General features: G+C 39.2%; 1 protein-coding gene across 2 annotated transcripts in view; it reads left to right on the forward strand.

The window, feature by feature from the left end:
- Window positions 1-15,016, forward strand: part of ATP10A (ATPase phospholipid transporting 10A (putative)) — a 153,800-nt gene that overhangs the window by 117,556 nt on the left and 21,228 nt on the right. For both annotated transcript variants that reach the window (XM_075916477.1, XM_006116091.4), the window contains exons 8-10: window positions 2,694-2,911; window positions 5,403-5,597; window positions 8,130-8,691. In XM_075916477.1, the coding sequence (XP_075772592.1) occupies window positions 2,694-2,911; window positions 5,403-5,597; window positions 8,130-8,691 (975 nt within the window). The remainder of the gene's footprint in view (window positions 1-2,693; window positions 2,912-5,402; window positions 5,598-8,129; window positions 8,692-15,016) is intronic.

The raw sequence follows: 15,016 nt of genomic DNA on the forward strand, positions 1-15,016 counted from the left end.
AGATTGCTTGTGCAAAATTTGAGTCTGAGATCTTAGACTCTTCAAATCTGTTCCAGTGAGCTTCTGGGTGCCCACAACTCCTGTGGATTATGCTAGAAGTGGAGGGTGCTGCTCAGAAGTTTGCAGGAGGACGTGTAAAAATGTGTCTTTGATGGTTAGCAAAGTGAATTGATAATACTGATTTGAGATGAAAACAGGTGAATGAAAATGAGCATGTTTCCCAGAGTACGTTAGTGTTTACAGTAGAACCTCAGAGTTTGACACCTTGGGAATATATCTCTGAAATGTCCTTAATATATCTCTGTCTATATCTCTGAAATGTCTTTAATTCTAAACAAGATGTTATGGACTTCAGCCACTGGGGGTTTAGGACTGTAACCACTAGGAAGTGGGGCCAGTGTTCTGGGCACCAGGACACAGGACTTTGGATTAGATTGGGGAGGGTAGGATGAGAGAAAGCTGGGGCGTGAGGCTTCAACCCCATAGCATCGTTCTTGGCCTCCGCCCCCCCAGAGGGGCATCAGGGCCCAGTCTCCTTATAGCTCCATTTCATTCCTCCATAAAACAATGTGAAACTTTAGAATCTACAAGTCGATTCAGTCCTACTTATTCACTCAACGACTTAGAGAAACAAGTTTGTTTACATTTACAGGAGATAATGCTGCCTGATTCTTATTTAGGTAACCTGAGCATGGGAACAGGCATTCGCATGGCACTTCTGTAGCTGGCATTGCAAGATATTTGCATGCCAGATATGCTAAATATTTGTATCCCCTTTCATGATTCGGCCACCATTCAGAGGATATGCTGCTCATGCTAATTTAAAAATTGATGTGTTAATTAAATTTGTGACTGAGCTTCTTAGAGGATAATTGTATTTTTCTTGCTCTAAGTTTGTGCCTGCATTCCACCATATATTTCATATTATGGCAGTCTTAGATTATCATCCAGCTCATGTTGTTCGGTTTAAGAACATTTTCATTGAAGATCTGACAAAATGCAAAAAAAGGTGTAAGATTTCTAAAGATAGCTACAGCATTTTACCCAGGGTTTAAGAATCTAAAGTACCTTCCAAAATTGAACAAGGTGTGGAATATGCTGTCAGAAGTCTTAAAAGAGCAACACTCTGACACACAAACTACAGAACCCAAACCACCAAAAAGAAAATCAACCCTCCATTGGTGACATCTGATTCAGATGATGAAAATGATCCGTCTGCACTGCTTTGTATTGTTATCAAACAGAATCCATCATCAGCATGGAAGCATGTCCACTGGAATGTTGGTCAAAGCATGGACGGGCATACAAATGTTTAGCATATCTGGCACATAAATACCTTGCAAAGGTGCCATGTGAGTGCCTGTTTTCACTTTCAGGTGACACTGTAAATCAAAAGCAGGCAGTATTTTCTCCCATCAATGTAAACAAATTTGTTTGTCTTACTAACTGGCTGGACAAGAGGTAGGACTGAGTGGATTTGTATCCTCTAAAGTTTCACATAGTTTTGTTATTGAGTGCAGTTATTTAAAAAAAAACCCCTATATTTATAAGTTACACTGTCATAATATTGCGCTACAATATTTGTCGGAGTGTGATTATAACTGTGATTGTGTGTTTTTAATTTCATGATAGACCACAATTAATTTTTAGTCATTTGACAACCCTAGAAATAATGAATTCAGCTAGAAATAGATATGTGCTATACCAGGACTGCTCTGCACTTCTTTTGCTCGGTGACATCTTCCTTATGCTGATCAAACTGCATAAGTGTTATCATAAACTTTTATAGTTACACAATTGATTAAAGATTTGATTTTAAAAATGGGAAATCTTGCTGGGAAAACTTTGAAGCAAACTTAATTCTATGTATACTTAATTTCTGCTCTGCAGTAGATAATTAATAGACTCCAACCATTCCAATGCATAGCAGTTTTCAATCCTACAGTGTTAGCAAGCTACATTATGACTATACCCACAGACTGAGGTTTCAAAAATTATTGTTGATGGCTTATTGAGGTTGATTATTCATTGTACTTTTACCTAGCATTGTCATGGTTATTTTGCTTAGGATTTCATCCAGACAGAAAAGATGGTCCAGTGATTAGCTTATAACTTGAGAAACAAGGTTCCCTGGTCTTGCTCTGCCAGAGATTTATATATGAACTTGAGCAAGTTACTTAGTCTTTCCCCATTTGTAAAATGGAAAGATTGTGATGTGCTCAGATATTATGATAATAAGGGCTTTATAAGTACCATAGAGAGATTAATTCTGAATTTTTTTGTGGGAAGAAATACATGGGACAAAATTTCCCAAACTTTACTACAGGACAATTAGTTTTCATTTTTTCCTTCACAGACTGTAACTGAAAAGCAAATTTTTATATATTTTTAGCAAACAAAACGTAGTGGAGAGAGATTTTAAAATGTGCATCAGTGGACTTGTGAGCAACTGAAGAGTCCAATAGCCTAATCACAGTTAGTTGAAGATGAGGCAAACAGTGTACTGAATTAAATTGCTACTCATTTTATCTGCTTTAGTCAAATGCTACTGCTGTTCAATTAAGACTAGTCTGTGTTACACTGAAATAATAGTATCATTCAGTCTTATAGTAAGCTGCAATATAATACTAAAAGTAGACTATACAGAGAAACTTCTTTCTGTCTTTGTTCACTTTGTGTATTTTTGTCAATAGCCAAACGTTTAGCCATGTACCAGGAACCAGATTCTGAGGAGGAAGAAATAGCAGCTAAAGGAGGAACATTATCCCAGCGGAACAGTGTCAGCAGTCACCAGAGCATTAAGGTTGTTCACAGAAGCCTGAGTACGAAATCCCACCGACGCACTGGCAGCAGGGCTGAAGCAAAAAGAGCAAGCATTCTCTCCAAGCACACTGCATTCAGCAGCCCAATGGTTAGTTGTGAACCATAATCTTTCAGCATCACAATTGCGTTATGGGGAAAAGATGTAGAAATTTGTACCACATTGTATGCTTTTCATAGCTTTCATCTTGGCTTTTTCCTTTTCATCAAAATTTGTTTTGTTTTCTTATTGTTGTTTAAAAAACAAAGTATGCAAAGATTCTTTTATAAAAAGTCATTCTACTAGGCTCCCAGTTCATAAAGACAAACTCAAATAGTTGTTTTGGGTATTCCGTGATTTTTTCAAGAACAAAATATGTTTCATCCCTTTGTTTACAGCAATTTTGATATTGGATTAAGAATTATAATTGAGGGCTCTAATTGGTCTATGTATTGTGATAGGGTCAGAAGAGAAGGCTATAGAAAAGTAGTGGAAGGGAAAAATATAAGCCACAGACTGAGGCAATCTCTATTCCCAGAGTAACAGGGAGGGGCTGGTTTAGAACCAGCAGAGGCAATCAGAGGCAATGGAACACTTGGGGCTAATTGACCAGGCCTTCAGAGTAAGGCTAGCCTAGGCTAATTAGGACACCTGGGGGTAATTAAGAAAACCAGTTCAGACTGGCTATATAAAAGAAGCTTTGCCTACAGTTAGAATGCAGAGTAGCTGAAAGGACGGAGGAGAGCGCCACTGGGAGTAGGAGGAAAGGAGACAACAAATGAACACTAGGAGGATGAACCAGAGACAGGGAAGGTGTGGGGAAGTCGCTCAGAGGTCTTGGAGCTGTCTCATAGCAGGTGTCACACAGGCAGCTACTATTACAGGGCTCTGGGTTGGAACCTAGAATAGAGTGGACCTGGGTCTCTCTCCTGCCCCCCGCCCCCCCAACCCACCTCCCCATTTCCACTCTGGGAAAAGGACTGTGGAGTTTTATCTTCCATTTTACTATATACCGCCCAATGATGAAAAGAGCTCAACAAACAGCAAATTAAAGCCCTGGGCACGGTGCCTAAAAACCTGGGCTGCTGTGAGCCTCTGAGGCAAGCAAAATCTTCCAGGAAGCACAGGACCCACCGAGTTTTCATAGGAGCTTTATCACGGAATGTGTCCTTTTATCTTAGTTTTGGGGAAGCAGTGATTTATAAAAGCATGAGTAACAAGGACTAGATTGGGAACTATGGCATTAATATATTCAAATTCATGCTGTAATTGCAAATATAAGACATTCCATAGTTTCAACTGTAAATAGTTTGAAATTACCATTAGGTAGAGCAAGTTACATTAAAAGCAAACAAACACAAATTTCCTGCATATTCAGAAAAGTTAAGTGGAACAATGTCATAATTTTTCCATAACTAATCTCTACATGTGTTATTATGTGTCATGTGCATGTTTATCGTCCTGCAGTTTGCTATCCTATTAATACTGCATGTGCCACTACAGTGTGTTGACACAGAAGCCAATGAAAATTTTGCCAAAGTTAATTTGTATTAATGGAGTGGAAAATTAGGTGCAGTATACTTCGACAGTCCTGATTCCAGCTGTCAATGTCCAGTCAGCAATAAAACTGCATTAATGCAAATCCCAAGTGTAGAAAAGGAAAGCTGCAATGCACACTAGTGTTGCTAACTCCAGATTTAGACAATGGTAAGCGCCATTAGCATAGCTTGCAGCGCACTGTATCTACACATGGGGTTTGTACTGGCACAGCTACCTCCCTAGTTTATCATCAGTTGGTAAAAACTGCAATAAATTCCCAATAAAGACAATGCTTTAAAACAAACTTTGTATTTTTTCTGTAACCAGTGTTATACCTTCCTAGGAAATTAATATCTGAAAGGAATGTAACAGCTGTTTAAATACAGTGGGGAATATGCCACATTTTGATTACAGCAGCATATAAGCTTCTCTCGAATTCAAAGAGGTTAAAATATATAAACAATTTCTAAACAATTTCTTAGTGGTGCAAAATGGGTAAGATTACTGTTTTGATGTCAGAATTAGCATAGTTTTGTTGTCTTTTTTATGATATAGGTCTATATATTATGGCAGCCTACAATAATTCTCTTAGATTAGATTGAAAACAGGATGACTATCAGTACATTGCTCAGTTTCCATCTCCAATCCCAAAATAGCTGGATGTTTCTATTATTATGATTAGTAATGAAAAGATCAACAACTATAACATTTACAAGGTAATTGTCATCATTAGGTACCGGTGTAGACAATCTGTTGAAATAATGGAGGCTGTTCATGTCATTTTAGAGCTATTTTAAGTGTTCTGTCAGGGAGAGGAAGACACCTCTGCATTTGTTTACATTCACAACATTAATGTTGCAATTATAAGGCCTAAAAATGTACAAATTTTTGCATGTTGGGGGAAAGAGGACAGGAAGTGTCATTTAATGGAAAATTGAAATTCTTCAGAAATACGTGGGGCCACAAAAGAGGTGCTGATGCATCAGGCAGAACCAGCTCAGTCTGAGATTTGAAATATAGACAGAACTACAGAGTGTTAATACTGCTCTTCCTGTATTTCTAGGAAAAAGACATCACTCCAGATCCTAACTTGTTAGAAAAAGTAAATGCATGTGCAAGAAGTATTGAGATCATGAGAAGTCATGAACAGCCATTATCCCAACTCACACCTGAACTTTCTGACATCTTTGACTTTTTCATAGCATTGACTATTTGCAATACAGTTGTTGTTACCTCTCCGGATCAGCCACGGCAAAAGGTAGGTTAGAGAGACAGCATACTGGAGTGTGAGGCTCCTTTATGTTATATTTGATTATCTCACAAATTTGTAACAAGGATACAGAAACTGACCTTTCCTAGACTGCAACAGAGATGTTTACAATGTAATTATTGGCACCAATTCATACATCAATGTGGAAAACAACATCTGCAAGTTTAAAATTAATGGTGAGGTCAAGCTTTCTTTAAAAGGTGTATTTCAATTTTTTCTCTTACCCCAACAGATTATTTGTACATAATGAATTTTTTGAAGCAGTTCTGACACTGTTTTCCTTCCTGAGTTCACATACTTGACTTCTTAAATAAATATAATTTGCATCTTTGGTTAGTTCTTAAGTTAATTTGTCATCCCTAGAATAAAGGGCACATAATTATAATATAAAATTAGGGATGATTATGACAGGTGGTGATTTGGCAGAGCTATGCACTTACAAAGTAGTGTCATTTAATAATGAGGAGTGGAACAAAGCACTCACCATCTAATGCATTAGATGTAATGTTGGATTTAATATTAGAGCTTATCAGAAGCTGGAATTTCCATTCCACAAGAAATAGTAACATTTTTTTGAATTTTTTTCCCTCTTAGCAGAAAAGCCAATATTTCCCACAAAATAAAAATTCCAAAGAATTTTGATTAGAAGCCACTGTTTTAATGTTAAAGTGCCTTTTGTTTCAATGTTAAAAAGTATAACATAATATTAAATGTGCATAATGTAAGAGAAAATTAATGTTTTAGTATAAAGGAGTCTGAACAAAATGAATTAAAAGCATGTCAGAGTGCAACATTTTACCATATTAAAATGAACTTTCAACATTATCAAAATGAAAGAGAAGGTTTAAATGAGGAGACATGGTTAGTTCTGATCAAACTAATGCGCTAAAACTAGCTGTGTAGCCACAGCAGCACAAGAGGAGAAGCTGGATGCCCCAAATTTGCATCTGTGGGCTCGGATGGGATCATACTCAGCGTGAATAGACCCATTTGCTACTCATACCAACATGGCTCCACTTTATTTTTGACCAGAGCTATCTGGGGTATGTCTTCTCGAGCTGGAATTTGTGTGTGTAGACATACCATTAGAGTGCAAAAGTTTTAATTATATTAACATTAGTTTTTAGGGAGTGATTCCAACACTGGTTCCACAAGGAGGGGTCAATAGTAGTGTAATTCTCAAGTGTACACATACTAGTTCTGGTAAAGTTTCTGGTACAGCATCAGCCTAGGACAGTGGTCATCAATCAGTAGATCGGAATCTACCAGCAGATCTTGGAACCTCTGACAGGTGATCCTGACTGCTTTGGCCGGGAAGCTATCAAGCACTGGCACTTCAGTTGCCCCTCCACCCACTGTCACGCTGCTCCTGCCCTCTGCCTTGGCGCTGGTCCCCCTGCTTGCTGGAGAAACATTCTCACAAACACACACTGCCCTTCCCTTTCCTCGCCCAACCCAACACATACATGGGGGGTTGTTGTTACTTCTTTTACTGCTTGCAAAGTGTGTTACTTTTGGTTTTTGACTGGTCTGTGCTTTTCATAATTTTCATTTCTCTCTCATGCTTAAATTTAATTCTTTGAGTAGTGAAGTCTAAAATTCCTTAACCTATCCTGGCTGGAGTAATTATCCCTATGGTAATTGCTGCTCCTGGAAGTGGCTGGTATGTCCTGCAGCCCCTAAGAAAAGCACAGCAGGGGGTCTCCACATGCTGACTTTGCCTGCAGACACCACTCCTGCAGCTCTCATTTATCAATAATGGGAAACCACAGCCAGTAGAAGCTGTGAACTCAGTGCCTATAGATGAGGGGCAGTACATGGTGCCATGGAGCCATTGCTATACATGCTAGCTGCTTTCAGGAGTGGTGCATAGCTAAGGTAGCAGTAAGCCTGCCTTAACTGCCCTGCTCCACCACCTGGAAGCTGTCTCAGTTAAATTGTGCCAGCCAGAGCCTGCTTCCTGAACACTGTCCCTGCCCTAAACCTCTTCCTACACCCAACATCCTGCCCCAGACATGAGTCCCCCTGCACCCAAACTCCTTCCTGAGAGTTCAGTCCTGAAACCCCCCCGGACCCTGCTTAGGCTAAGCCCAGGACCCTTCCCACACTCCAAACCCCTGGGCCCAAGACCAGAGCCTGCACCCCAAACCCCCTATCCCAGCTTAGTGAAAGTGAGTGAGGATGGGGGGAGGAAGGAGAATGGAGTGAGCAGAGTGAGGCCTCAGAGAAGGCGTGGAGCAGGGGCGGGACTTCAGAGAAGGGGTGGGAAGGAAATGGGGCAAGGGTATTGGAGTTTGAAGTAGATCTTACGTTACACTTAAATTGAAAAAGTGATCTTGTTGTTGAAAAGATTGGAGAACAGTGACCTAGGATTTCTTTTTCACTTGTCCAATCCAGATTGTTGATGCTATAGCTTTTTGCTACTGAGTGAGATTGGCTTCCTGCCTTGAGTTATCAAATGACAATATCAGACTTATTATGTATCCTTTTTATTTTGGTTGTTGTTTTTTATTTCTCAAGGTTAGAGTTAGATTTGAACTTAAGTCTCCGGTCAAGACCATAGAAGATTTCATTCGGAGATTCACTCCCAGCCGTCTGACCTCTGGATCAAACAGCAGCAGTTCATCAAGCCTGACTACCAGTAAATCAATGAACAGACTTGGTTCTGGTATTTTTTCATCTATATCCACTGAGAGCACTTTATTGAAACTGGAAGAGAAGTTGGCGCACACTGCACAGATGAATAATAATGGATTCAGCTTGCAGTCAGGCAGAAGGGCTATAGGGAGTAGACCTGAAGAAGAAGAACTCCGTTATGAGGCAGAGAGTCCAGATGAAGCTGCGCTTGTTTATGCAGCTCGGGCATATAACTGTGCTCTAGTTGGAAGACTGTCAGACCAGGTATCAGTAGAGCTACCTCACCTGGGAAGGTTAACCTTTGAACTCTTGCACACTCTGGGCTTCGATTCCATCAGAAAAAGAATGTCAGTGGTTGTTAGGCATCCCCTTACAGATGAAATAAATGTTTACACTAAAGGAGCGGATTCAGTTATTATGGATCTTCTTCTGCCCTGTTCCTCAGGTATTATTTTCTCTTACTTTTTCCAGTTAACTCTTAGAGCAGGGCTACTCAACACGTGGCCCATGGGCCGCATGTGGCCTGCGGTGCAGTTTGGGTTTACACGGGGCTCAACATGTGGCCCGTGGGTGGGATCCTTTGAACATGGCCTCCGCTGGGAACATGCTGCACAACAGTGAAGCGTCTCCCAGGTGGGGTGAGCACTGAAAGACGCAAGCGGACAGGCTGGCTGGAACAGATGGGTACAGGGTGTTGTCGTTTCTAGCTCCCAGGGAGAAGGTGCCAGGGCATTGTGGGAAATGCTTTGTATTCATGCCTATCAGTGTAAATGACGTTATTTGCATACATATTTGCATGTATATGCAGCCACACTTAAGTTGCAGCCCTCTGAATGTGATGTATCATTGTGGCCCCTGGGTCTTCCAAAGTTGAGTAGCCCTGTCTTAGAGAGTGCTAGAGAACTGCAGTCTCAGCATGTCTGATTGCATCACAATGTCTGTATTGTTTGTGGGTATGCAGAAATGTATTCTAGCAGGACAGCTTTTGCTTCTTTTATAAACTTCTGCTCTTAATAACCAGTAACTTCTTATAATGGATTGTTGGTACTTTGCCTAAAGAAATATGAGTAACATTGATTTCAGTACGAGCTTTCCCAATGGCAAAGCTTATTTTAAGTGGACATTTTTCAAGAGCTTGCCAAATCAATTTACTTTTTATTGAGTACATTTTCCCAACATTGCCTGCTTACTCAGATATTTTTTGTATTAAGAGAAATGTTGCTTTGGAGATTACTAATAGTGGTCTTAGTTTTAAAGCGGCAGATGATTAGTGGTGAATAGACTTCTAACTGCAAACAGTAAGCTTGGCTTTTGGAAGGTGATATTTCACTTAAAAATTCTCAAATATGGGAGTGTGCTGTGAACCAGAAGCAATTTTAATGTCTCTTTATTGTAATAAGTTGGATTTAAAATCAACTCGTTGCTCTGATACACTTAGTTGAGAGCTAGATTTTTTTATGTTGTACAGTCTGATTTTCTGGGCTCGACATTTAATTTTGTACAATTTACAAAGGTTAACCCATTATGAATGGACAGAAATCAAATGCAATACAAATATTTCATAATTGTCATTAGTGCATTGACTTTGTGGTTACTTTCACATTGCTGAAGACTCCTGGAAACAGTGAAAGAATTGTACTGTGTAATTTTCGTTTAAAAACTACCAGAAAAGTTAATGTTAGTGTCATAGTTCAGAGCAACTGTTGCGTGTACTCAGACAGGCTGTCTAAGCACTAGTGATGTTAAAATGAGTGCAATTTGCTAATTCTGTAACCGCTGAAAATGTCAGCGGTTACATAGTTACTGTGAGGTAGCAGCTCCCCAGAAGCCAGTGCACGCTAGTAGATGGCTATTAAGCCAGTTCCCAGCAAATACCAGCTCCTACCTGCTGCCCCGCTCCTGGAAGTTTGGAAAAGTGTCCCTTTTGCTTTGGAACTAATGTAAGTTTCATGTCTGCAGGTCTTGTAGGAGGATCAAGGTGATCCATTAGGTGACTATATTGTTGAAACAGGAAGAGGTCTGATAAGAACTACCTTTTAAAATGAGAAACTGGTAGGGTTGCCAGATGGTTTCAGCAGAAATACCGGACACACTTGACATTACATCACAATCTACATTACATCTTATTTTCTCAATTTGTTTCCCGAACAGAAAGCTCAAATACAGGATTGTCCGGTTCAATACCGGATACCTGGCAACACTAGAATTTGGGAGCAACTTAAACATTCCTGTAAGACACTACACTTCCGTGGTTAGGCTGATATACATTAAAAGGTTACACTTGTATTTTGCTGCTGTACATGTCCTGTGAAGACTGTATAGATGATTTTAAACTATTTAAATACCTATTGCCCCCTTCAGGTTTGATCCTGCAAATGATTGTTGTGTCCCCCATCCCCAGCCCTTAGACCATGTGGTCTTTGAAAAATAGGACCAGCCCAATTTTTGTAAAACATTTGGTACAAAGGTAGCAACGTGGGGTGGCAGCCGCCTGTAACCGTTTGGGTAACCAATAAGCTCATTCTTATTAGTTACTCATTTAAACAGCTAAATTCTTACATCCCTACTAAGCACATGTGCTTGCATTTTCTTCAAAAGCAGCTAACCATTTTACCACACAACTCTTTCTAAGAAGGGGCACTTTGTTCCTAAGGTAAAAGCATTCCAGAGAAAACATATTAAAAACAATAACGGAACCTACGTGCATGATAATAAACTTACCAAAGATTACCCCATCCCTAATACAGGCTCTGTCAGGAGCAATTCTCCCACACTCATCCTAAAGGGTTTTGGTTTGGTTTCAAATTCATTGCAGTTCAGCTCAGAACAAGCACCCTAGTCTTATGCGGCCTCATTAGACTAAGGCCTTCCAACCTTCCCATAAAGATTGGGGCCCTCTGTGGACCAGTGGCCCTGTCTGTTTGCAGAGGCAAGAAAAAGGTTCTGATCGTGTTTAAAACCAGGCTATTTATCCCAAAGTCCTTTCTTTGTTGGACCCTCAAGAATTGAGTGTGAAGTGATACATGTGTAGCTTTCAGGGAAGTGGCTTCAGAGGACTGATACCCAGAGAAATTTATATCAGCATCCTCTAAAGGAATTTCATACAATTCCACAATGCACATACACATCTGCATTTTTAATACAATAGACCATACAGGTATAACCCTACTTCAGTAAGGTTTAACTTAATTTGATAAAGTTTCTCCAGGATATTATAGGGTTTCTCAGTCTGTCACAATTAGTTTTCTGCTTTACAGCAACATAGGTCACAGCAGAGCCAGAAATTCAAGGACTTAACCATAGATCATAATAAAAAGGTTTTTTTTTAAAATGTCAGATAAAGTTACTGATATCAGGGATTGCACTTAATACATCTGAAGTTGTTTGTTTCCCTCCAAAGTGTTAACAGAGAAATTGTAGTGCTGGGAAAGTTTAATAGAGCTCACCAGGCAAAAAAGAAGCTGCATTCAGACACATGCTGTTTCAAAAAATCTGCTACTAGTATCAAATAAATATTCTGGTGTGGGTCAGAAAAGGATAAGGGGAAGGCTTTAAGAGTTGCTGTTAGATACAGGTAAATGCTACAGATGAAGGCGTGGGAACAGAACAACTGTAAACTACAGTATTTGGAGGTGTCCAAATTGACCTTTTTATTAAAAAATAGTCAAAATTCTAAAAACAACTCTTATACAGCATTGAATCATGAGGGTCTGTAACTTTTGGATTTGTAAATATAGCAAAGTGTAGTAATTGCAACTCAAACTCTCACCTTCCTTCCTAACACTGATCAGCTGCCATAAGTAAGTTGTCTGTAATAAAATGCTGTGTGTGTCCCATTGCCTTACATATCAATTAATCTGCCCATGGGTACAAATGTCCTTTCCAGAGGCCAGTCAGAATGCAACAAACAATTCAAGCGTCTACACTACGCCCTTCCTCTCCATGCTGTATCCAGAACACAGCAAGCTCCATGCTTCTCATCAAGGCGGTTCACCTAGAGCGCAGCAATTTTAGAGCTAGTGCACAGTAAGTGCTGTGCCAGTGTGGACACCTTGGAAGTTACACCACTGGGAGCTGATTAACTGCATAGTAACTTGCCAGTGTAGAACTTGGCCTTAAACTGTGATTGTTGTCTACCCGAGTCAGTAAGCTGGAACTAGAGACTGCTTAATGCTCTGTCCCACCCAGAGGACCAGAGCCACCAACACTAATTGACTGATGTTTGTTGCCTAATACAGGAAGACAGAGTGGCCTCCCTCCAGACCTGTGACTGAGGGGCCAGTACAGTATCCACATGTCAAGTTCTATCACTGGAATAAATTATCTGGCTGTGGAGAAGCCATATTAAAGTAGGATGCATGTGTAATTCAGAAAGCAGATGCACAAATGCTATAGCTTCAGTGTTATCTTGTGAATAATCCAAAACCACCAATGAGCTTGTCATCTTGTAACATTTCTGAATGCATTACATTGGAGCTACCCGTATGTTCCACAGAGACTAAGAAAGCTAATGTCTTCACACAATATGCGGGAATTTCCAAAGCACTTGGAGTATTTCCAGGAGAATATTCCTTTCACCTTGCCCAACAGGAGTAAAGAGGAAAGTTACTGCTTAAACTGAGTAGTCAACCTGAGTAAGAATTACATTACATACAGGTCTCACTACAAAAGCAATGACAGATGTTATTAACTCACTTGTGGTGATGGAAGAAGCCCAAGCAAGCAAACCTGACTCTCTCTTGGTTATGAGTAATTAAATAAACACATCATTCTTTGCCAACTGTCAAAGACATCATAACTAAATTTACCTCCGTGCACTGTTTGAGTGGGTGGATGTAAGGTCAAGATATTGGACAACTGCATAGACATCACAGCTATAAATTTTCAACATAGATTTTGGCTGATTCCTTTGGCTACATGGGCTCAAAATCCTTGAAAGAATTATAATTGGCAATGTAAAACAATCGCATACAGACCAAATCCAAGAATGCTTGCAAGGAAACCTGTCTCAGGCTACCTGAATATCAGCACATATCTTTTGATAATTTTCAGACTCCTTTTCTCTGCCTTTTAAATTTAGTTATTTTCTTACTTGCGTCTGACCAGAAGATGAATTTCAGTGCAAGACTAATGAGATCTATGAAGGACTAAAAGGAATTGCCGCGCTCAGTGTTGATTCCCTATTATTTGTATGATAAAACAAAGGAAGTGATTCACTCCTTCATGCTATCCTTGAGAGAACACATGAAAAAAGGTCTATCACTGTCTCTGTTTCAAAACATAAGATATTTTGAACCTTTTCTGGATATGAGGTGGTATCAAACCAGATCCAGTTTATGCAATGTAAGCTTATAATGATAGAAACAGTTCTTAGTGTGTTTTAACTACCTATGAAAAATTGTACCAGACTGAAATCAACTATATCACTGTGGTGGCTTCTACAAAGAGATACTGCATCTGGAGTAAGCAAACCACGTTGCTTTTTCGAATCCTTGAAAAAAAATGCTGACTCTCTAATACTAGTCTCAAAGGGGTAATCCAACTCATGACTACTAATTGTCTCTAATACTAGCTGTCTACAAATGAACTTGTTTCAGGGCTGCTCCCAGAAGGTAATGTCCTATATTACAAAAGTCTTATATACCACAGAGAATAATTATGCATGTGTATAAAAGAAAACTACATGTAATTGTGTTTGGGTGCAAGTTCAGTAAAATGTGTGCTCCAGGTCTGGGTTGCAGCTGAATCAACTATTTAAACAATTCCTGAAGAGATCCCCATCTAGAATGGATCAAAACCACCTAGAATGGAGCTCTGATGGTGTAAATAGAGTATTGGCATTGTTCATCTGCCAGGAAATGATCAAATCTATTGCAGGCACTCTGTCAAGAAAATAAACACTCATAAAAATAGTAGTTCATAGGCATGCAGCTATATACAATACTCCAGAATATTCCAGCAAATGTCCAAAAAATGACAGAAATTGAAAATCAGCAAATAAAAGTTCTGAAGCCAGTAGTACTGGATGAATGGGCAGACAGTAGAAAAGTTCTGCTCCAAACATTGTAAATTAATGGAACTACTACAGTGCACATCATTAACAATGGCTTATTAGACTTATAGCAGAAATGTTTGGATCACACAAATTTTAAAAATGAAAAAGTAATTCTATAGAAAACAGTTAACATCAGTGTGCATTGTGGTAATACACATTGAGTTCATTGGCATGGAAAAATGTAAATAAAGAGCCCAAGATGTTCTTTTTTGGCTCTACTGTGTGTCAACCAAAATTGAACAGTCATTAATGATGTCAGCAACACTTGAAAAGTTCAATGTATGAGTCATATTAAGAAGAAAAATAAGGATGCTACTGAAATGCCAACAAGATCATTTGTATATGTGCACCAATTTAGATTATATAAATGTTGTAGATTATTATAACAGATTTTTCAAATAAAAGAATTGGAATGCTACAAGAAGAATGGCACCAAATATAAAAGCTACATGTGCTGGACATCCTTGAACAAATTATCTTTGCCAATTGTAAAAAAGGTTGCATACAAACCAAATCCAAGAATGCTGGCAAAGAAACCTGTCTTGAGTGATTTGAGTGTTAGCATATATCTTTTGATAATTACTTTCTCAGTTGTTGGCATGCATATGTATTCCCTCCAAACTGTTTCCTAAAAGAAACATGAAACTTGATGTTGTGAAGGCAAACCAGATATAGGCATTCAGTGACAAAAAAAAAAAATCTACTAAGTCATTGT

This window comes from Pelodiscus sinensis, chromosome 1, assembly GCF_049634645.1.
Source record: "Pelodiscus sinensis isolate JC-2024 chromosome 1, ASM4963464v1, whole genome shotgun sequence".
NCBI classification, from domain to species: domain Eukaryota; kingdom Metazoa; phylum Chordata; order Testudines; family Trionychidae; genus Pelodiscus; species Pelodiscus sinensis.